This window comes from Poromitra crassiceps, assembly GCF_964638095.1.
Source record: "Poromitra crassiceps genome assembly, chromosome: 14".
In the NCBI taxonomy this organism is placed as follows: Eukaryota; Metazoa; Chordata; class Actinopteri; order Beryciformes; family Melamphaidae; genus Poromitra; species Poromitra crassiceps.
The window spans coordinates 32,231,411-32,253,566 of NC_139633.1; the positions used below are offsets into that span (position 1 = coordinate 32,231,411).

At 46.7% G+C, this 22,156-nt stretch overlaps 1 protein-coding gene across 2 annotated transcripts in view; it reads right to left on the bottom strand.

The window, feature by feature from the left end:
- Positions 1-22,156, bottom strand: part of LOC310789400 (NACHT, LRR and PYD domains-containing protein 3-like) — a 291,155-nt gene that overhangs the window by 42,807 nt on the left and 226,192 nt on the right. Inside the window, exons 2-6 of one of the 2 annotated variants that reach the window (XM_083651042.1) lie at positions 12,465-12,551; positions 10,962-11,226; positions 4,356-4,439; positions 3,833-3,916; positions 1,480-1,596 (exon numbers count right to left, since the gene is read on the bottom strand). The exons of the other annotated variant lie outside the window; for it this stretch is intronic. Coding sequence (XP_083507168.1) covers positions 1,480-1,596; positions 3,833-3,916; positions 4,356-4,439; positions 10,962-11,214 — 538 coding nt within the window. The 5' untranslated portion in view covers positions 11,215-11,226; positions 12,465-12,551. The remainder of the gene's footprint in view (positions 1-1,479; positions 1,597-3,832; positions 3,917-4,355; positions 4,440-10,961; positions 11,227-12,464; positions 12,552-22,156) is intronic. 2 annotated transcript variants of the gene reach the window in all.

Sequence of the window (22,156 nt, forward strand, 5' to 3'; positions counted from 1 at the left end):
CATACGTTCAGCTTGTGCCTGCTTCAAGCTTCAGTTCTGCTTACGTTCGGCATCCTGTGTGAATGAGGGCTTACTCAGCAGTAAACCAGGAGAGACTGAAATCGTGGGACCCGCTGTTTATTTTATGACCGCCCGTGCCAACCTGATTACAGCCCATTCCCGCGAGATTTGCGTTGGGTCCAGCGGGACCCATGGGAGTCCCGACCCCTCTAGCCCCAAGGATCAGCCTGCAAAACACAGTGGCATTTTGACTATGGTGGCCTCTTTGTACGATCCTCTCAGGATTGTGGAAATTTGGAAGGTCTGAAACATGGAGCTGCATCATTTCTCAGATGCCAGCATGAAGAGCTATGGTCAGTGTTGGTCAGTCTTCATACATGAGACCTCAAAATGAAGAGGGAGATGTTCACTGCGCTCTAGTTGTAGGAAAATCATGTTCTCACACATGTGTCTGGAATTGACAGCTGCAGTTTTTTCTGTGAAGATGAGCAGCATCCAATCAGGAATCAGAATCTACTGATGCTGAGAAGTTCTTCTGGAGCAACTCTAAAGTGCTCTTAGGATATATAAAAAGTTTTGTGGCTAATCGCTTTCAGAAGTTTCAGCTCAGCTCAGCTCCTCTTGAATGGAGATACATCTGAACCAATGAGAATCCTGCTGACTGCACTTCACTCCCAGTGAGCTTCTGACATCTACCTGGCTCACCGGAATACAAGTTCTTATGGAACAATGAAATGAAGCTGCCATCAGATGAAATTCCAGAGTCAAAATTCGGAGATCCAGAGGTCAGAAGTGTTCCTACACTTAGCACAAGAACCACAGAACGAGGAAGCCTTGTCTCAGTTTCAGAACCCCGTAATCTTATCGCTCTGATGACTAATAGATGCTGGGGGCAACAGCCAATATTTCAGGGTTTTCCGTGTAGAGCGGACATCCGGGCCAAGACTTCCTCTTCTGGCATTGTCAGATAGCAACCTGAGATGCCAGAATGGAGTTGGAGTTGAGAGACAATTCTCATAATGCAGATATCTGTTTATGGAGATCAGCTGAAATGTCATCTGGACCTAAAACACCTACAAGAAGTATCGATTGAACTCGCTTGTCTTAAGCTTTCATCTTGGTCACTGGCTACCCGAGCTGCTGCACGCATTCCAAGTGTGTGTGTGTGTGTGTGTGTGTGTGTGTGTGTGTGTGTGTGTGTGTGTGTGTGTGTGTGTGTGGCCACATGGGTGTGTTGTCGTGTGACAAATAAAGATGTGTTTGTCCGTCCAGTTCTCCTTCCCTCTCCCTATAGTTCATAATAACCTCCTTCTCATGGGTCATTTAATCTGATGTAGTTTATAAGGCTTTCAGGAGCTGTGACATCAAGTAAAAGAAACATACTGTATGAACTAAATCGTTCAGCATTTTAACAGCCACACACAATGGTCAGTGAGACGACCAACATAGCAGCCAGGGGGAGCCAGAGAATAGCTTTACCTTCAGTCTGACTGCTGTCAGTGGGATGCTGAGGAAGAGGAGGAGACTGTGGCTGTGGCTGTGGCTGACTGGAAGCTCCTCTGTTCTCTGAAGGCTCCCTGACATCACTGACATCCACTGAGAGAGAGAGAGAGAGATAAAAGGGCTTGAATTTAACACCAGCAAACCAGCCAATAGCTCCTATTCATCCAACAACTCTTTACATTTATACTGAAGAACTGAAGGAAGTGAACATTCATCATGTTTAGTTTTCATCTGAGTCTCTCACATGAATAAAGGTCCTTTACACACCAAGAGTGATTCATTTGTGCCATTAATGCACACGTCAATCATATTTTTCAAACCTATAATCAATTAATGCAACCGTGCATATTGTGAAATTGCAGCACATTTTTTCAGATCAAGGCAGATTTCTTTTGAGTTTTTGCCTGCAACATGAACAAATCTACATAGATAAACAAAGACAAAATAATGTGTAGGCCACAATAGCATGTTGGAGTGATGACTAGATAGGTGGCTACATAGGTTGGTTATATTTGTCTGTGTTTATTGATAACTATAAGGACACAAGTCACACCTACAAACTTGACCAGAGGAAAATCAATGCCTTGATTATGAAAGATTATCAAGTGCATCACTCTGCAGTTATAAAACAATATATTAGCTCCATTATTTCACTCCTGACACACACTTTGAACCAAACCAGTGTAATGATGAATTATGCATCCCTGGTGAGAATTGCATCCCCTCCATATTTTGTGCTGAAACAGGGGGATGCACATCTCAGCAGGTACAAACCGCAGAGATTTGTATCGCCCTCTTTTAAAGGAGCAAATTCAGCTTCCATGAGGCAAGACAGACCCCCAGGCCTTAAGGTCACCTCTACCCTGATTTTAAGCACCAAAGTCGGCCTCCATGAGCCAGGAGAGACCCAGGCCTGGAGGTCACCTCTACCCGGATTTTGAGCACCAAATTCGGCCTCAAGGACCCTCCAGCTCTATTCTACCCCGATTTTGTAAGTCAAAACAGCACAGAATATGGTGAAATAACTTCATAAACTATCAATGTCAAATTGTTTATAGATATAATAGATTTACTGCAAATATTGACGTAACAAAGTGTCTCAATCAAATATGTGCAGTGTCACCTTACATGTTTCATGTGAATTGTCACATGACCAGAGCTGTTTAATACCTGTAAAGTACCTATGTTGTACCTATATATAGACGTTATATTACTGTAAAGTACCTACTGTATGTTGTACCTATATATAGACATATTATTGTAACCTTCTTGGTTGAGGTCCACCATAAGAAACTCACCCTGTTACTTCAGGATATCATAGAAGATATCTTTGGCTCTATCTCCACTGGCATGCAGAAAGTTACAGAGCTCTCTCATCTCCCGAGCAAAACAAGGAAGCCATTGAGAATTGGCTAGAAGAAAAATGTGGATCTACATGTAGCTGTCAAGGAAGTAAGTTGGAGTGTTCAACTTCCGTATGATCTTTGTGTGCAACACACAACCATGCACGTGACACAGGAGAACGCCAGGATTGGGGAAGGGGGGTGGGGGGGGGGGGTTGCTTTACCCTGTTTAGGCCGTGGTTTCTGAATGATGACGTGCTCCACAGTGTCTCTATAGTTCATAATACCCACCTTCTCATGGGTCATATAATCTTATGTAGTTTATAAGGCTTTCAGGAGCTGTGACATCAAGTAAAAGAAACATACTGTATGAACTAAAGCGCAAATTATGCTCACGCGAAATCGCCGGCACTAACTGCGCCGAGGGGGTCACCGCTACTGGGTGTCCTATGGGCGCAGCTCGGTGGAGGGGGCGTGCAGCTCCTCGAAAATGTGACTCCGCGGCATCAACGCGGACGCGACATGACCAGCACGAGAGCTATGATTGGCCATTGCCTTGGGCCGCGCACATGAAGTACTTGTGAGGAATGAGGAAATGCCATTTCCTTATTTAACAGTGCTTGTCCCTCATCTAGCAAAGCCTTCTGCAGGCTCACCGGAATGAGTTTTGAAATGGAGGGACAATAAAATGTCCCCCCACCGACATGATTGCAAGTTCTTGGTAAACGACACGATAACGTCATATGTAACGGACATAAGTGTACCACAAGCCACCTAGTGTTTTGGACGTGTACCGCAGCCAATGCGCCGAGTTACGTTCGAGTATGCACAGTCTCGCTGTCGCCGCTAGTTGGCTGCAAGGCTCCAAGTCGAGGGTGCGCAGAACCCTGTCAGCGCCTTCAATCGTTCATCATTTTAACAGCCACACACAATGGTCAGTGAGAAGACCAACATGGCAGCCAGGGGGAGCCAGAGAATAGCTTTACCTTCAGTCTGACTGTCAGTGGGAGGCTGCGGATGAGGAGAAGCTCCTCTGTTCTCTGAAGGCTCCCCGACATCACTGACATCCACTGAGAGAGAGACAGAGAGAGAGAGAAACTTTAAAAGGGCTTGAATTTAACACCAGCAAACCAGCCAATAGCTCCTATTAATCCCACAACTCTTTACATTTATACTGAAGGACTGAAGGAAGTGAACATTCATCATGTTTAGTTTTCATCTGAGTCTCTCACATGAATAAAGGTCCTTTACACACCAAGAGTGATTCCTTTGTGCCATTAATTCACACGTCAATCATATCTTTTTTCAAACCTATAATCAATCAATGCAACTGTGAATATTGACGTCAAAATTTCACTGAGTGAAATTGCAGCACATTTTTCAGATCAAGGCACATTTTTCTGAGTTTTCGGCTGCAACATGAACAAATCTACATAGATAAAGAAAGACAAAATTATGTCAGTGAGAAGACCAACATGGCAGCCAGGGGGAGCCAGAGAATAGCTTTACCTTCAGTCTGACTGTCAGTGGGAGGCTGCGGATGAGGAGAAGCTCCTCTGTTCTCTGAAGGCTCCCCGACATCACTGACATCCACTGAGAGAGAGACAGAGAGAGAGAGTCGGAGTGATGACTAGATAGGTGGCTACATAGGTTGGTTATATTTGTCTCTGTGTATTGATAACTATAGGATCTAGGACACAAGTCACACCTACAAACTTGACCAGAAGAAAATCAATGTTTCGATTATGAAAGATTATGAAGTGCATCACTCTGCAGTTATAAAACAATATATTAGCTCCATTATTTCACTCCTGACACACACTTTGAACCAAACCGGTGTAATGCCGAATTCTGCATCCCTGGTGAGAATTGCATCCCCACCATATTTTGTGCTGAAACAGGGCGATGCAAATCTCAGCAGGTACAAACCGCAGAGATTTGCATTAGGGATGGGCATTTCTAGCAAAAACACTATTCGAAATTCGCTGGCCAAAGTCGACTTTTAATCGAAATTCGAAAAAAAAGATTAAAAATCAAAAAAAAAGTATATATATATTTTTTTTAGTTTTTTTTAGTTTTTTTTTTTTCGAGTGAAATGTTGCACTGTCTCCCCTGATTCTAAGTATAGTCGAATCGCTTGGTTTGAGCAAGTAAAACAAATTTTATAAGCATTTTAAGCAAGGTTTATGGAAAAATGAATGGCGGATGAAATCCCATGGAGAGGGAGAGGGGGTGACTTTGGCACCCCTTTGGCACTTTGGCAGTCAGACCTGAGCCTACGTCAGCCACGTTAGCATAGCTTCTCAGTAAAAAAACTAAAGAAATCCAAAAAAATTCAAATTCAAATTTCGACTTTTAATTATAAAAGTCGATTTTGGTAATGAAAACGATTATTCGAAAATTCGAAATTCGTTGCCCATCCCTAATTTGCATCCCCCTCTTTTAAAGCACCAAATTCAGCTTCCATGAGCCAAGACAGACCCCCAGGCCTGGAGGTCACTTCTACCTTGATTTTAAGCACCAAAGTCGGCCTCCATGAGCCAGGAGAGACCGAGGCCTGGAGGTCACCTCTACCCTGATTGTAAGCACCAAAGCTGCCCTCCATGAGCCAAGACAGACCCCCAGGCCTGGAAGTCACCTCTACCCTGATGTTAAGCACCAGAGTTAGCCTCCATGAGCCAGGAGAAACGCAGGCCTGGAGGTCACATCTACTTGGATTTTAAGCACCAAGTCGGCCTCCATGAGCCAAGACAGACCACCACGCCTGGAGGTCACCTCTGCACAGATTTTGAGTGCCAAAGGGGAGACCCTCACCCTCCAGCTCTATTGCGCTCAACAGTCACGGGACTTTTCGTGTCCCGTGACCTACTGAATCATGAGTGACCTTAAAACATTTGATTTAAGCAAGAACAAAGAATAACAACAGGAAAAAAAAAGATTTTCCCTATTTTTATTTTTTTAAACCGAATGTTTGGTTGGCTTGGTCCAAGCCTTAAAACTCATTATTTAAGGATTTATCTACAGGTCTATGGAGAAAATTAATGCGGAACTCACTTCTGGGGCAAATTACATCACGAAAAGTCACGTGACTGTTGAGTTCTATTCTACCTTGATTTAGTAAGTCAAAACAGCACAAAATATGGTGAAATAACTTAATAAACTATCGATGTCAGATTGTTTCTAATCATTGATGAGCACCCACAAAGAAGATTGTGGGCTCTATCTTCCGACAGGCGCTATCCCCTAATAGCGCTTTGCACACCTGTTTGCCATAACTCATTCTCTGCCAAGGACGTACCCGGACGTACTTTTAACAATGGCGTTCTGTGCCAAGGACGTACTCGGACGTACTTTCATGTTTTGGCTGTTTACATTACATCAGACACTTTCCCAGCCTGTGACATTGTTTCAAGTCAAACTGATAAAAGGAACCCGCTAGTTTAGTATTTATGGGTGGAGCCTGTGGTCGAAACAGAGTCCGACCCAGAGTTCTCGGATGGCGACGATGGCGAGGAAGACGCCGGCGTTTTTGTTGTTGCTCCACGACGGAGCGCCAGGGCGACGAAGGCTCCCCTTCACAGCGTTCTGATCCGTCTGACACAGATGAATCGGAGGAGGAGAAATGGGTGCCACTTGGAGAGAGCGATGACGATGGTAAAAAGTAGCCTATTTTTTGTATCGCGTTTGAGATGAAATGATCACACACAGCCGTCTGTGTCACATAAACATTTGAAAGTTTACAGCACTAACGTAGCTATTGTGTGATCTTCTGTGCTAACGTTAGTTATGAGAGGTAACGTGACAGCAGGTAACGTTACAGCACTCATTATTCCTGTGTGTGTGTGTGTGTGTGTGTGTGTGTGTGTGTGTGTGAGAGAGAGAGAGAGTGTGTGAGTGTGACCACATAAGGGTTCGTTCCATTTGTTTATGCTTTTATCAAGCTAAGCTAAAAATCCACATGGCAACTGTAAAAGTAAATTATTTATTTGATTTTGTGCACATATTTATCATACTTTGATATTTTGTGTTTTCAGACTCTGAGTCGATGGAGGCGCAGTCCAGTCCTAGTCCCAGTCCTGTGTGTAGTCCTACACCACCTATTTCGGAAAGACCATGTCTCGAAATAGGTTCCAACTTATTCTGAGGTTCTTCCATTTTACTGACAATACTGTAGCAAGGAGGCTGCGGCCAAGCCTCATCTGTCAAGAAACCCCAGGGGCCAGACTCTCTCTCTCTCTCTCTCTCTCTCTCTCTGTAGCCGCTCACTGGGCGGGATGGACCGACACAGCTCCCTCAAATACATTCTCTTATTTTTTATTTTTTATTTATTTATTTGGGAAAACAAATACTGTATATGTCTGATGTGTCACTGAGGCAAAAAATAAAAGGCTCAAAAGAGAGTTCTGCTTGAAACGGTGTCCTTCACTAAAAACCTCTTTTTCTCCTATTTCTCTCCCAAGGAGGGCATTTTTAGTGAAAACAAGCTAACTTCCACTGCTTGTAACTAAACAAGGAAACATGGTAGAGTTTCAGTTTTTTACAAGGGGTAAGAAGAGAGTCTCTGCTTTATTGTGAGATATGTTGTGTAATTTTATTCCTAGCACAGAATATTCTGTGGGTCCTGGAAGATCAGGAAATATGCTCAAAATCCTGGCACTGGGAGCAAACAGACCGAAATGACCCTGGCAGAGAATGAGTTAATGCAGGGAAGATAGCATCTCGCCTTGCGCCGTCTGCCAGGTGTTCTGCTGAGTTTTGCTCCCCCGCCAATCAGCAAAAAAAAAGCATCCCCACCTCACGGGAGCATACTTGTAATAATTTATACAGAAATTTCTAAGTTAAAACAGCCTCGAAATATGTTGGGAATGCAATTCTCGGCCGGGATGCGGAAAGGTTCACGGCAGGTCGCAAGCGCAAATTAGAGCCGTGCCAAAATCATCTGCGCCCCAAAATGCCTGCGCAAATGGGATTTGGGCGGTCTTAAGTTAACTACCAGAGTGTACTCACTCGTGCGAGGACAGAGAGAGCTTATTGACAGATCGTCTGTGGTGCCAACGACCCTCCGGCTTATGAAGGTAAATAGCCTATGTCCATTGTCCAACAAGTTTTCTCAATTCATTTCCCTCTTTGTGATGTGATAAAAGTTTCTCAGTGAGTTATAGTTGATTGCCTCACTGAATTATCTGCTAATACCCAATTTTAGCAGCATAATTTGATGTCTTGGCGTGGCAAGGCTGTGCATGACATATCCAAAAGGAATTCCACTTTCCACTGCGCAAATACCTCTCTGCCCTGGGAGCGCAGCCGTAATCTCCGTGCAGTCCACCCAGCGCAGAGAGGTATTTGTGCGTAAGAGGTCCTTTTCAAAGGTCTTAGCGCAAAGTAATTGCGCGCTGCTGACGATAGCATAATGCCATCTATCACCACATTTTAGCGCTGAAACGCCTGCTTTGGCTTCTGGCAGCCAATGCCCAGTACAATTATTACAGGTCAGGCATGCGCTTGTGTCCGCCCCCAATTTGCATTGCACACGGTAGGGCTGCATGATATTGGAATAAACTGACATTGCGATATTTCCCCCGCCTGCGATATATATTGCGATATGAAAAAATACAGAGATTTTCACCAGATTACCAGAATAGCTCTATTTTAAAGAAAATAATGATTCGGGTGATTTTGTAGAGGAGTCCATCTGATTTTGGAGGTCGAATTAGGTATGTTTCTCAACCACTGGGCTGTGGCCCACTGGTAGGCCTCAGGCTCAGAGTGCCATCTATCAGGGTTCATACACATTTTGACCAATGGATTTCCATGACTTACATACATGAAAAAGTGAGTGATTCTACTGTAAAATGTCACTAGCCTACACTTCACTTAGTGTAATGCAGCTTTTAAAGCCAGGGAAAGAGAACATTTATGCCGTATCACCATATTACCATATCCAACATCTAAGATAGTCTCATATCACAAGATTGATATAAAATTTATATATTGCCCACCCCTAATATTGAATGCCAGAATCTACCTCCCAATTATGCTATTTGCAGAAAAACATTAGATTTCATTGTGATGCATTTATATCACAAGATGTAAATGCATGTTGTGACGTTAAATGAGCCTGAGGTCAGCTGTTTTAATTTTAATTTTCTACTCAAAGGTATTAAATAATGTTTCAATAAATCAACAGTGAAACACCCCTGTCACTTTACACATTTGGTCTGACCCCCCAGAAACCCCCTCCAGAAACTACCAAGTGGTACGCTCCGCATCTGGGGAGTTCCGGTTTTGGAGCGCACCGCAGTACAGACTAGAGAGACGAGGATTCACATGCAGCAGACCGGTGACAAACAATTCATTCATGAAAAGTAATAAATATACATTTCATTGGCGAGATATGTCTCTTGTCTTTTTATTTTCACTTAAATGTTTTGTGTAAATGAGTTGCTATGTATGATTAACTCTACCGTAACATTACTGCTATCATCTGATGCATCATCAGAGCCTGAGGGGGAGAGAGAGCCGCAGTGATAACACGGACAACTTCTCAGTAATAATCACTTTAGCCTTCGTGTCATTAGAAGTTGCTGTCTTGCTTTTTGGTGGAACTCCATGGACATGAGTTACAGCAGCCTGCTGTATGCTGCGCCACGCCTCTTCGGCGTAAAGCGCATTTCGGGGCCTAAAAACATGATGCTATCTTCCCGAGGCAGGCGCAAAGCGTGTTTTTTTTGCGTTTAACGCCAGTTTAGCGCCTAAGGCCAGGGGGAAGATAGGGCCCCTAGCCTCTACTCTGGGGCAGTCGTCTCTCTGGGGTCAAATTTCCCCACAGACGTCTTGAAGTAGGTGTGAAAGCGGCCATGGTTTCAGCTCCTGTACCAAACAGTGGAACTCTACATGCTCTCTCCTCTCCTCACAAGACATCACTGCTTGATGTTGACTATATTTGTTCCTGTCGTGATGGTTTGTTTAGAACCTATTTAACCACAAAATTGCGTCTTGTTTCCACCTGCGAATGATTCTGAATTTTCCTAATGTTTATTTGCTCGCTCCTGGTGTATAACAGCCTTAAAGGAGAATTTCGTTTTTTTTTAACCTGGACCCATCTCCTGGCAATAATTATGATTTGGCCACTCACCCAGCGATGTCCGCGGCGTTTCTGGCCGTCCTAGCGTTGTTTTGAGATCACGTCCAAGTCAGTTGTAAAATGGAGCTGATTTGGGGCCAAGTGTGAGCCTGTCTTTCCTGCATCTAAATAGCTATTTTTATTCCCGTTTTCGCCACATATGGTAATAATGTGATCCCTCAACATCCACCAGAGTGATATTTCGCCCCAGGCCATTTCCTGGACTTTCACAGGGATCAAATTACCTCAAACGTGATCTCGGTCACCAAGTCTCGTGAAGTCCCGCGATACTTTCCTGCCGGCTGGCCAACTACAGGTACACGCTTTGCGGTGGTGGTTTTAGCGTAACCTATGTGGGGTTTGGCATAACCTTCGTTATTTCGAATCCCACATAGGTTACGCCAAACCCCACATAGGTTACGCTAAAACCACCACCGCAAAGCGGTTTCTGGCGTTTCTGGCCGCTAGGACGGCCAGAAACGCCGCGGACATCGCTGGGTGAGTGGCCAAATCATAATTATTGCCAGGAGATGTTAAAAAAAAACGAAATTCTCCTTTAAGTGACACAAACTGTGTTCCTCTGTGCAGACCCATGTATGTGTTCCCATTTAATTAAACCTGAACCATTGACCTGCATGAAGTTTACTGTTAGGGGACTCCCTCCTCACACATCTATCTGCTGTTAGGGGACTCCCTCCTCACACATCTATCTGTTAGGGGACTCCCTCCTCACACATCTATCTGTTAGGGGACTCCCTCCTCACACATCTATCTGTTAGGGGACTCCCTCCTCACACATCTATCTGTTAGGGGACTCCCTCCTCAGACATCTATCTGCTGTTAGGGGACTCCCTCCTCACACATCTATCTGCAAGCAAGATAGGCTAACAGTTCATGTTATTGTTCCTATAATATAGTATACTTAATTTACGCATATGACCAAAAGGTTGAGGTTTGTCACCTGTCCGCACTTTTCTCTTCCTATGACTTACCTTGTGACAAACTCTGCACTAGATCATTCTTCTTCATCTCCCTCAAAACTCTCTTGGTCACCTCCAGAGAGTTTTCAGGGTAGGTCTGGACCATCTCATCCACTGTGTCCATCCTGTCTGCATTACACAGTCGGCTCTTTGGGATGACTGGGAAGCCTTCCAGGAAGTCCGCCTTCTGCAGGAACCACTTGAACTCCTTGAACTCTTCATCGTCCAAACCCTTCAATACTTGTAGCAGCTTGTTAGATGCCATCCTTGTTTCTCCCTGCAAATCAGAGGTATTTTCAACTCAATTATGTAATTTCTTCACTGTGATGATTAAAAATGCATCTCAGCTCATGTGGTGTCCTGGTGGCTTTTTGGCTCATGACCACTCAAAACTGAAGACTCAGGTCATGTGACCTCATCAAGGACATGATAAACGTGACAGATTTGCATAAGAGACTAGACGTGGACAGACGTTGTTAAACTTATACAAACCACCTATCCTGTCACACAGGAAACAATTATAAAATAGAATTATATATATACATATTAGGGCTGTCAGCGTTAACCCGTTAATCGCGATGCGATTAAGGGCCGACCATAACGCCTTATTTATTTTTTATTGCATGCCGCGATTTTGTCCCTTCGTCGCACCCGTACTTGTAGTCAAGCCGGTCGCAGCGGTTTTCCCGTCTCCTTCCTGTACAGGCATGGAAGAGAAAGACAGCAATATGCTTCTAAATGGCTCGTTTTACTTTAAAAAACTCCCAAATGGCACAGTGGACAAGTCAACAGTAGTTTGCACCTTGTGTAAAACGGAATTAAAATATCACCGAAGTACATCGAGTTTGAGCTATCACCTAAAAGCTAAGCATACCGGCGCAGCTAGTGGCCAGCTAGCAGACAGCTAGCTAGCGCGAGACTCATCACTCATTCTTCCTTCAGAGTCTCGGATGCGCGGGTCCTCTAACCACTGGGAGGTTGGCTCCATTGCTTCACGCGATATACACGTTATCAATACACAGTTTCCAATACCGAGCCATTATTCACATGGAAGTGCCAACGTTTTTAGCTCAGATACAGCCTTCTTCTGCTGTCTCATTTTGGGTTTCAACTGCTCCACAGCACCGCCGCCGGAAGTATCGGTTCTGGTGCGTGTACTGTACCGTTTACAATTGTGCATTTATTTTCTATTCAAGATATATTTTGTAGACAGTGTTACCTCCTGTCTACATTGCACTTCTATTGAATTGAAAATAAATCTAAAATTCAAGATCACAAAGTACATTTATTTGCATTAATTTGATTCCCAATCATGACACACTGGTAAGAATTATTAATATCTAATTAAAAATGCTTTGAAATGCAAAATAATGGCATTTTAAACATGCGATACAAAGATGCGATTCATCGCGATTAACTATAGTTAATCGATGAATCGCGATTAAGAAAATTAATCGTTTGACAGCCCTAATATATATTATATATATATATACATTTTCGTTTTCGCTCACATACCTCTGAAGATGTTCAGGACTGGTCAGCCACCAATATTGGACAATCTATGGAGCCGTAGTCAGCGCTGCTCATTTTCAGTGTGAAAGCCTAGTGGAAAAAAATACACAGGACTTGTTAACACATTGAGTGCCAGCGACGCCATATGGCGTCATTAGAAATTTACCGTAGAGTGCCAGCGACGCCAAATGGCGTCAGTAACTCCAAATTGTTTTTTTGACGGGGGGGTGTCGATCTAAGCTTCTTACGTCGCCTCTAACAATATTGTAGCTATTGGAGGTCGATAACCTATTTTACAAACCCATTAGGTGGCGACAGCACTCTCCTGATCAGAGAAAAAGGAGCCAAACACACAGAAATAGTCACTGGGGAAAAGGAGGAAATCGCATCGCATCCGTCCGTATGCATCGACGTGCATGAAGCACAACGAGCACAACGCCAGCTGTGCCCCGAGCAGCAGCATCCGCTGTCACAACTGAGCACCTGCGTGTACGCTGCAACAGCACATTCGCATAATCAGCCTTATTATTCCGAACTGGAAGCATGCGAGCCCGTGACAAACACACGCGGAACCAAAAAGCTGAATGTCGCGCACCATTCACTGTGTGTGCGCAGCAAACTCAGCAGAGACTGAGAGCCAACAGACACATAAGACACACCCAGGAGGCGTGTGCAGTTGAGGGGGGGGGGGGGGGGGGAACACGCAGAGCAGCATACACTTCACCCAGACAGACCCAGACATCAGAAAATTAGCTTCAGAGTCAGTGATGTGCTTGAAATGTTTAATTTCACAAAAGGCTCATTATCTCAGCTCGTAGAAAAAAAGAGCTGTTTTTGCTTCAATCAAGCTATCTTCTCCGGCTCATAACTAAAGAACGGAAAATGGGATCAATAAACTTTTTTTTGCAGGTGATAGAAGAGAGTCTCATCGTTATTTGTGCGTGTTCAGTGTTTACATAGTAATTATTAAAGAAATTATATGACTGTTTTAAAATGCATTGCGGCCTATGTGGCACAGCAAGCAACCTTTTGCCCAAGGGCCGTGGCACTCAAAGTGTTAATAATGCAATTAGTAAATGTGTTTTGATGCCATATCTACAGGACTACTTTGTTACAAACACTCAATACTACATATATGTTTCCTCAGCATGGTCAGAACAGAGGGTGCTTCCCAGTTTTCACTTCCTTTATTTCTGTGAACTGTTAAATATGTTTTTCCTTTCTTTACTTGGTCAATTGGTAAATGGAGAAAGCAGCAAAAGCCAACAGGGTGTGGCTGCCTCAGAAGTCCTCAGACAGTAGAACTTTCTGGCTGCTCCAGCACAACAAATTCTCACAGTCAAGTCCTCAAACAGTAGAACTCTCTGGCTGCTCCAGCACAACACATTCTCACAGTCAAGTCCTCAAACAGTAGAACTCTCTGGCTGCTCCAGCACAACACATTCTCACAGTCAAGTCCTCAAACAGTAGAACTCTTATTCTCACAGTCAAGTCCTCAAACAGTAGAACTCTCTGGCTGCTCCAGCACAACATATTCTCACAGTCAAGTCCTCAAACAGAAGAACTCTCTGGCTGCTCCAGCACAACACATTCTCACAGTCAAGTCCTCAAACAGAACTCTCTGGCTGCTCCAGCACAACACATTCTCACAGTCAAGTCCTCAGACAGTAGAACTCTTTGGCTGACCTGTTATAGTGTTTAGGCAAAGATCAGACTAGAGCAGAATAGGACAGGCCAGATTAGGCTGTAGATTAGGTAGATCCCCTATGTCCCAGTTAGCTCTGGTTAATGTCTAGAGTAGTCAGTTTGTCTGATCTTCTCCCCCCCCCTCTCTTTCTCTTTCCCCCTTCCCCCGCTCCTTCCCCTCTTCTCCCTTCCTGTTCTCTCCTCTCCCACATTTCCCATCCCCCCCCACCTCCTCTCTTTCCATGCTCTTTCCTCCCCCACATCCCACCGCTCTCCCCCTCCCTCTCCTGCTCTCTCCTCTTTCTCCCCTCTGCTCCTTCTCCTTCTCCCCAATTTTTCCCCATTCCCTGCCACTTCCTGCTCTCCCCTCTCTCACATTCCCCCTGCTCTCCCTCCCCTGCACCCTCCCACCTCTCCTTCTCTGTTCTCTCCTCCCCCACATTTCCCATTTTCTCCCCACCTCCTCCCTCTCCCTGCCCTCTCCTCCCCCACATCCCCCCGCTCTCCCTCCTCCACTCTCCTGTTCTCTCCTCTTCCCCCCTTCCCCCACTACTCTAAAGCATAGTACACATTCTACTCCAAAGCATGGCACCCATTCTATCCCCTCCAATATTCCGCCACTATTTAAAGCATGGCACCCATTCTTCCCTAAAGCGAGGCACCCATAAGCTCTATATGTGAACATGTGTTTATTTGGCAAAGGGACTTACTACTAAAGGCTTGCAGCCAATTAAATTAGGCATAGTTTGGTTGCTAAGAAATCGACATTTGTCCGTTTGCAAGATGTGTGTCTATATTTCTCTATCATATAATTGTTCGATGTGTTATTATTACTACTGTAATTTGTTAATGTTGTGCCAGCTAGCCCTCCTCTCCCTGTTCTCTCCATATAGTCTCCCATACTCCCCTATACTCCCATACTCTTCCATACGCTCTCTCCTCTCCCACATTTCCCATTCTCTCCCCACCTCCTCCCTCCCCCTGCTCTCTTCTCCCCCACACACCCCCGCCGCTCCCCCCCTTTCCCCTCTCCTGCTCTCTCCTCTTGCTCCTTCCCCACCTCCTATACCCTCCAACATTTCCCATTCCCTCCCCACCCCATCACTCTCTCACATTCCCCCTGCTCTCCTCCCTTCTCCTGCTCTCTCCTCTGCTCTATCCTTCATTTCTATATTTTCTATATTTCTCTATCAATTGTTCAAATGTTATCTTTATTCTGTATATTCTTGCTACTGTTGTGTCAGCTAGAATTAGCTAGATATATTTTCTGTGAAGCCCTCTGAGACATGCTTGTGAATTACAACCCGATCTCCAAAAAAATTGTAAAATAGCAACGTTTGTGGACAAACGTTGCTATTTTACAATTTCGGCTAAGAAATTGTAAAATGGTAACGTATGTGTCTACAGCGGTGGGCGTGGTTTGGGCGTGGTTTACGGGGATTTTCTGTTCCTAACCCCTCCCCCTACTCTAATCCTAACCCTAAAATCTCAGAACGTTACTATTTTACAATTTTCGAGGCGAAATTATAAAATAGCAACGTTGGTCCAAAACGTTGGTATTATACAATTTTCTGTGAGACTGTGTTGGTGAATTAGGGATATATAAATAAACTTGACTTGACTTGACTTGACTCTGGCTGCTCCAGCACAACACATTCTCACAGTCAAGTCCTCAAACAGTAGAGCATTTGCTCAGGAACTTTTTTCAGGCCCCGGGTAACTCTCTTATTTTTCAACGAGGTCGGGGTTGACATGGTTGACAGACGAGGTTGGCAGTGAATGTTGTAGGGTTAGGCACGAGGTAGTCTCGCTGGCCAGCCTCCCCTGTTCTACTCTGCTCTCCCATTGGAGCGACTGTTTCATTCGCTGCCAGATGTCCGCTCCCGGCTTATTACAAGCTCTGTCATTGCCTCCGACCATGTCAATCAGAGCGGCTTCCACTCCCGCCTCCTCCTTATGTGTCGCTGTAAATAGTGAAAACAACAATGCTAACGAGCTTGCAAGCTAACAGCAGAAACCTACACGCTAGCTCGTTGCTACACGCTGAAAATGGCAAGTTGGATTATTGGAAACTATTTTCCAATAGCACTGCAGCCACGTGGCGGCAGCTAAACTAGACACGAGGTTGACGAGGTCGGGGTTAGGCAATAGCCCCCCTGGTGGTTGGTTAGGGGTTAGGTTTGGGGTTAGGTCAAGCCAGTCTCTTCCACAATCTTCTTCTGCTCCAGAGCAGGGTAGGAAATTCACTCCTCCCCCCCCTTTCATGGAATATGTTTTGGGGGCATTTTGGATAAATTCCAGGGCAATTATTTTTATCAAATGTTGGGAAATACCTTATCATAGTTTGTCTATGTTGCATGACAGACCAATATTCAATAACTCGTATCCAAACTTATTTTATTTCTAAAAGTAAGCAAAAATACTAAACAGCTTTCATTGAAACAAGCTGAAAAAGTTAGGCCTATATCCTTATTTCTCTACTCTTTCCGTTACATGAGGCAATAGAGTCTATGTGCTCCTGTAACGGGGGTCACCACTAGGGGTGCTCCAAAAAATGGATTCTTGAAAGGATTGCGATTCTCAATGGCACGATTCCTGGATCGATTCCAAACTCCCAAGAATCGATTCTTCAATGTCAAATTTGTAATGCTGTGGATGTCTTTTTGAGCTGCACGTGAAGGCATCACCTCGCCGCGGAACCAATGGTGTCCTTTGAAAAAAGCATGTGATCTACTCATCATAGGAAGAGCGGAAAGGCTCTCAGCTCAGACGGGCTTGGCTCAGAGCCACAAGCCAACCTAGCTGGCTGCCAACGGTCACATAAACAGATGGAAATAAAATGTGTCAGATGATGGTTTTGTACACGGGAGACAGGGCTACAGTTGCAGCAGACAATAGTGCTAGCTAGCGTTAGCTGGCTGGCATGAATGAGATGGCTAGTTAGCATTTTACTGTTGATGGCTAGAGGTAGCGATGTTAGCATTAACATCAACGTTACAGTGTATATGACAACAGTCGTGAAAGCGGCTACCCGCTCGCAATCTTCAAAAAGTCCATTGACTATCTGGCTATCGTTATGCATGCTGTCTGGTCGACCATTTATAATTTAGCAGCTATCTGAATATGCTGCTATGGTTTCAATCTGTGCTTCCTTTATCAAACTACAGCTAATGTTAGCTGCTCAACAACATCCAGTGTGTCTAACATTAGTAGTCAGGCGCAGGTGTGTATTCAGAACACTTGTCAGTGGCCGCAGGGCCGTAGCCAGGGATTTCGGGCCCCATGAAAGGATATCACATCGGGCCCACGGATGCCACCGTCCGAAGGGCGGCGGTGAAAATTTTTGGCCATTTGAAGCCCAATTTAGAGGAATATCTCATTTTAAATCAGAGAGTTCTCCAAACTTTTGAGTTTGAAAAAGTAGCCGGATCATGTTTGCGGCGTTTGTTCCAGTGGTCCTTTTCCCAATTAATAAACAAACCTCCAATATGTACAGTATCGATGAGTGTGACAATTGAAATAATACAAATAAACATCCTTATAAAGGCCCAATGCTCAATTTAATTATAAATAAAACAATATCCATATTGCAAAACACAAACAGTCAATGTATATTTTTAAGAACAAAGAAAATACTAATAACTGTATTGTAACGTTCCTGGTAACTCATGAGGCAGAGGCTTCTTGATGGTACAAGGTTCTTTATTCTCAGTTAGTTATATTACAACTCTCAGCGGTTGTCACGCTCATAGCTAGCAGCCTTCCCTTCTAGCAGTGTGTGGAGACTGACGCGCATGCTCAGTCCTCCCCGGAAGTATCCCCACAGCATAGTGTTCCCCAATACAACACTCCCACACATCAGTTCCTATCTGTAGTTGAGACACTACCAATGCTCACCCCTGTATGTGTACTGCTGATTCGCTACATACTCCCCGCCCAACAATAAGGTCAACGCCCACGTTGATAACACATCACACACCCCCTTGTACCAAAACATCTTTTTTTAACAGCTTCTTTGTTTGTTTTTCTTTCCAACCACATTTTATGTTGCACTCTCAGACTTTCCCACATCTCCTCCCCCACAATATCTCATGTCATGCACATCCTTTACTTTCTGTTACAACATTTCAACATTTCAACATCTCCAACCACCATCTCCTCTCTTTTTTTTTTTTTTTTTTTTTTTTTAATACAACTCAAAGTTGTTGAATCGTCCTGGAGCCCTTGGCTCTCTCCGTGGCCGTGTTAGTCTCTGTGAATCTGCCTGCAGGGCTGATCCCACCTGCAGTGTCTCTGGGCTTTCACGTCCCTGAGTGGGGCCCGCCCGGTCATGGCCGGACGCCCCTCTCTGTGGAAACAGAGTCCTTCTTTCAGCCGGTCTAGGTGAAACCGCCGGGCGGCCGAGATCTGGGGGAAAGGTGCACCTCCCCCGGTATGGGGCCAACCTGTCTCGGTGGAGTACCTTCTTGCCACCAAGTGGCATCTGCACTCGGTACACCACCTCCCCCATTCTCTCCATGACCCTGCATGGGCCTGTCCAGTGACAGTCCAGTTTAGGGCTACGCCCTTTTTTTCTCCGGGGTGTGTACACCCAGACCAACTCCCCCCCCTGGAAATGGTTTCCCTTTGCCCTCACATCATAATTTCTTTTTTGTTTCATGCCTGCTTTCTCTAGCTGGTCCCGAGCGAAGTGGTGAGCGGACTCTAAGCGATCTTGTAGCCTCCTGGCGTACTCTCGCCCTGGGGGAGCGTCCAGTGCATCTGGTGGCTTGCCGAACGCCATTTCTGCTGGTGTCCGCAGTTCTCGACCTAACATGAGCAGAGCTGGTGTGCAGGAGGTGGACTCTTGTGTGGCAGATCTGTAGGCCATGAGGATGAGAGGCAGGTGCGTGTCCCAGTCCTTCTGGTGTTCCTCCGTGAGGATGGCCAACTGCTTTTTCAGCGTTCGATTGAATCTTTCTACAAGGCCATCGCTCTGGGGGTGCAATGCTGTGGTCCGTGTCTTTTTAATGTTCAGTTTCTCGCACATGGTGGCAAACACTCGTGACTCAAAGTTTCTCCCTTGGTCACTGTGTAGGGTCTCTGGTGCTCCGAACCTACTGAACATGCCGGTTACTAGTGCGTCGACCACCGTCCCCGCCTCCTGGTCGGGTAGTGCGTACGCCTCTGGCCATTTTGTGAAATAGTCCATGGCGACCAGGACGTACTTATTTCCACTGTCTGACCGGGGGAAAGGTCCCATCACGTCTACCGCTACCCTCTCCATGGGGGCTCCTGCTGCTAGCTGTTGGAGTGGGGCACGAGACTGGTCTAGCGGGCCGTTGTACACTGCGCAGAGGTCGCAGCGTCGACAGAAGTCCTGTACGTCTCTCCCCATCCTCCCCCAATAAAAGCCTTGTCTGATGCGACGGAGGGTTTTGTTTACCCCAAAGTGCCCAGCCCCTACAGTTCCATGGCAGCTCCTGCACACCTCCTCCCTCAGCGTCGTCGGCACTACTTTCCGCTACTGATGCTCTCCTGTCGCTGGCTCCTTCCAGGACTTCATCAGCACTCCGTTACTCAATCTCAGGGTGTCAAACCCTGCCCACAGCCCTTTGGTTGTGTCGGTGGCCCCTGCCACCTCTTCCCAGGGCGGCTTCTGGCCCTCTTCTACCCATTGCAGTACTGGTGACAGCTCCCTGTCGTGTTCTTGGTGGCCCCTCCAATCCGCTGCCTCTGCCACCCGCAGCGTCTTGCACACTGGTCCATCCCCCGTGTGGTTAGGGCAGATCCTAGCTTCCTCTTGGAGCTCTCTCTCTCTTCCTTCTCTCTTTTCGCAGTACGTACACCCTCTCTCTGCACAGGGTCGTCGTGACAGGGCGTCTGCGTTGACGTGGCGCGCCCCTGCCCTGTGTTCTATCGTGAAGTTGTAGTCTGCCATTTTCTCTAACCAGCGGCACACTTGTCCCTCCGGCTCTCGGAAGGACCATAGCCACTGCAGCGCCGAGTGGTCGGTCCGTATGGTGAACCGCGGCTGTCCCAGGAGGTAATATCTAAAGTGTCGTAGTGCTTCTACTACGGCGAGGAGCTCCCGGCGGGTGACGCAGTAGTTACGTTCTGCTTTATCGAAAGTCTTGCTGTAGTACGCCACCACCCGCTCCCCGTCCGGCCCCGCCTGGGACAGCACGGCCCCCTACCCCCGTTGCTGGCATCAGTGTCTAGTAGGAACGGCAGGGCGGGGTCTGGTGCTCTAAGCACCGGAGACTCGGTCAGCGCTTTCTTGAGGGCTTTGAAGGCTAGGTGGCATTCTGTCGTCCAGTGGAAGTCTGCGTTCTTCTCTTTTAGCCTGAACAGTGGTTCCGCTATTTTAGAAAACCCGTTTACGAATTTCCTGTAGTATGCGGCTAGCCCTATGAAGCTCTCGAGTTCGCCTTTGTTTCTGGGGGTGGGCCACTCCATGACCGCCTGAGTCTTCTCTTCCAGGGTGCGAATGCCCCCCGCGCCGATGCCATGCCCTAAGAACTCCACCCTCCTCTTCAGGAAGTGGCACTTGTCTGGGTGTAACTTTAGACCCGCCTCTGCTATCTTCTGCAGGACTTTTCGTAACGCCCCCACTGCTGCCTGGAACGTGCCCCCGTGTGTCAAGATGTCATCTAAATACACGACGCATTCGGATCGGGGAATGTCTCCCAGCAGCTTCTCCATTAACCTCTCGAACGTTGCTGGTGCGTTGCACAGCCCGAAACTGAGTACTCGAAACTGCCACAGCCCCTTCTCTGTGCGGAAGGCAGTCTTTTGTTTGGCATCGTCGCGGAGGGGCACCTGCCAGTACCCGCTACGGAGGTCTAGGGATGAGAACCAGGATGACTCTCCCGCGGCGTCTAACAGTTCCTCGATGATGGGCATCGGGTATGCGTCTTTTTTCGTCACTTTGTTCAGCCCCCTATAGTCTACACAAAATCGCATTTTGGGGCTATTTTTCTTTCTCACCAGCACTACCCCTGACGCCCACGGGCTGTCTGATGGCTCAATGATCCCCGCCCGCAGCATGTTCTCTACAGCTTCGTTCGCTATCTCTCTCCTCGCTGCTGGGACCCGACGGGGATATGACCTGACGGGTCGCGCCCCCTCAGTGTCTATTTCGTGTTCCACCAGGTGGGTACAGCCTAGCTCATCATCTGACATGGCGAAAATGTCTTTATATTCCTCTAGTACCCTCCACAGTTCATCGCTCTGCTGGGTCTCTAACCCTTCGCTCTGGCGTTGGTGCAATCCCCTGAGCATCTCTAACCTCTCTCTCTCCCCCTCTGCCTGTTGCGCTGGCTGAGGGCAAGTGTTTGGAGGTGGGCTAGGGGCGGGGCTTTGTGGAGGGGCTTGGTCTGCTGGGTGGGGCTCATGCACTACGGTGACGCGATATACAGTGATGTTATTTACATTAGCTCTCTCCTCTGGAACGGTGGGAGGGTGGCCCATCTGGACTACTGGCCCCCCTGCAAATGTCAATGTGCTTTTTCCTAGGTCTACTGTGCATTTGTTTAGCGTCAAGTAGTCTTCCCCCAGGATGCAGGGTCCCGTCATTTCTACCACCCACACCGGAAAGTCCACTGTCTGTCCCCCCACTGTTATCATTACGTGTCCCCTCCCCCTCATTGGCATCAACTCACCGGATACTGTTCTTAGCAGTTGTGCTGCTGGCTGCTCCAGGCGCGTCCCCTCGGGCATCATGTTGACGTTCACCAGCGTTGCCGTACACCCCGTGTCCACCAGGGCGGCGCAGCATCTCCCCTGTAGGTAGACTGGAACATGGCAGCCGTTCATCGCGCGCGGCCCGCTCTGCATGTTGACAGCTCCGGCGATGTCGTCTACTTCGGGGCCCGGCGGAGCCCCACCTCCCCGTTGCTGTCGGTGGGCTCCTTCCTGCGATGACGTGGCTACGGGGACTGTGGCATCGTAGACCCGTCTCACCCCATCTGGACGGGCCCTGTGCCGTTTCCCTGGTTCCACGCTCTCCGGCGGCAGTCTGCTTCCCG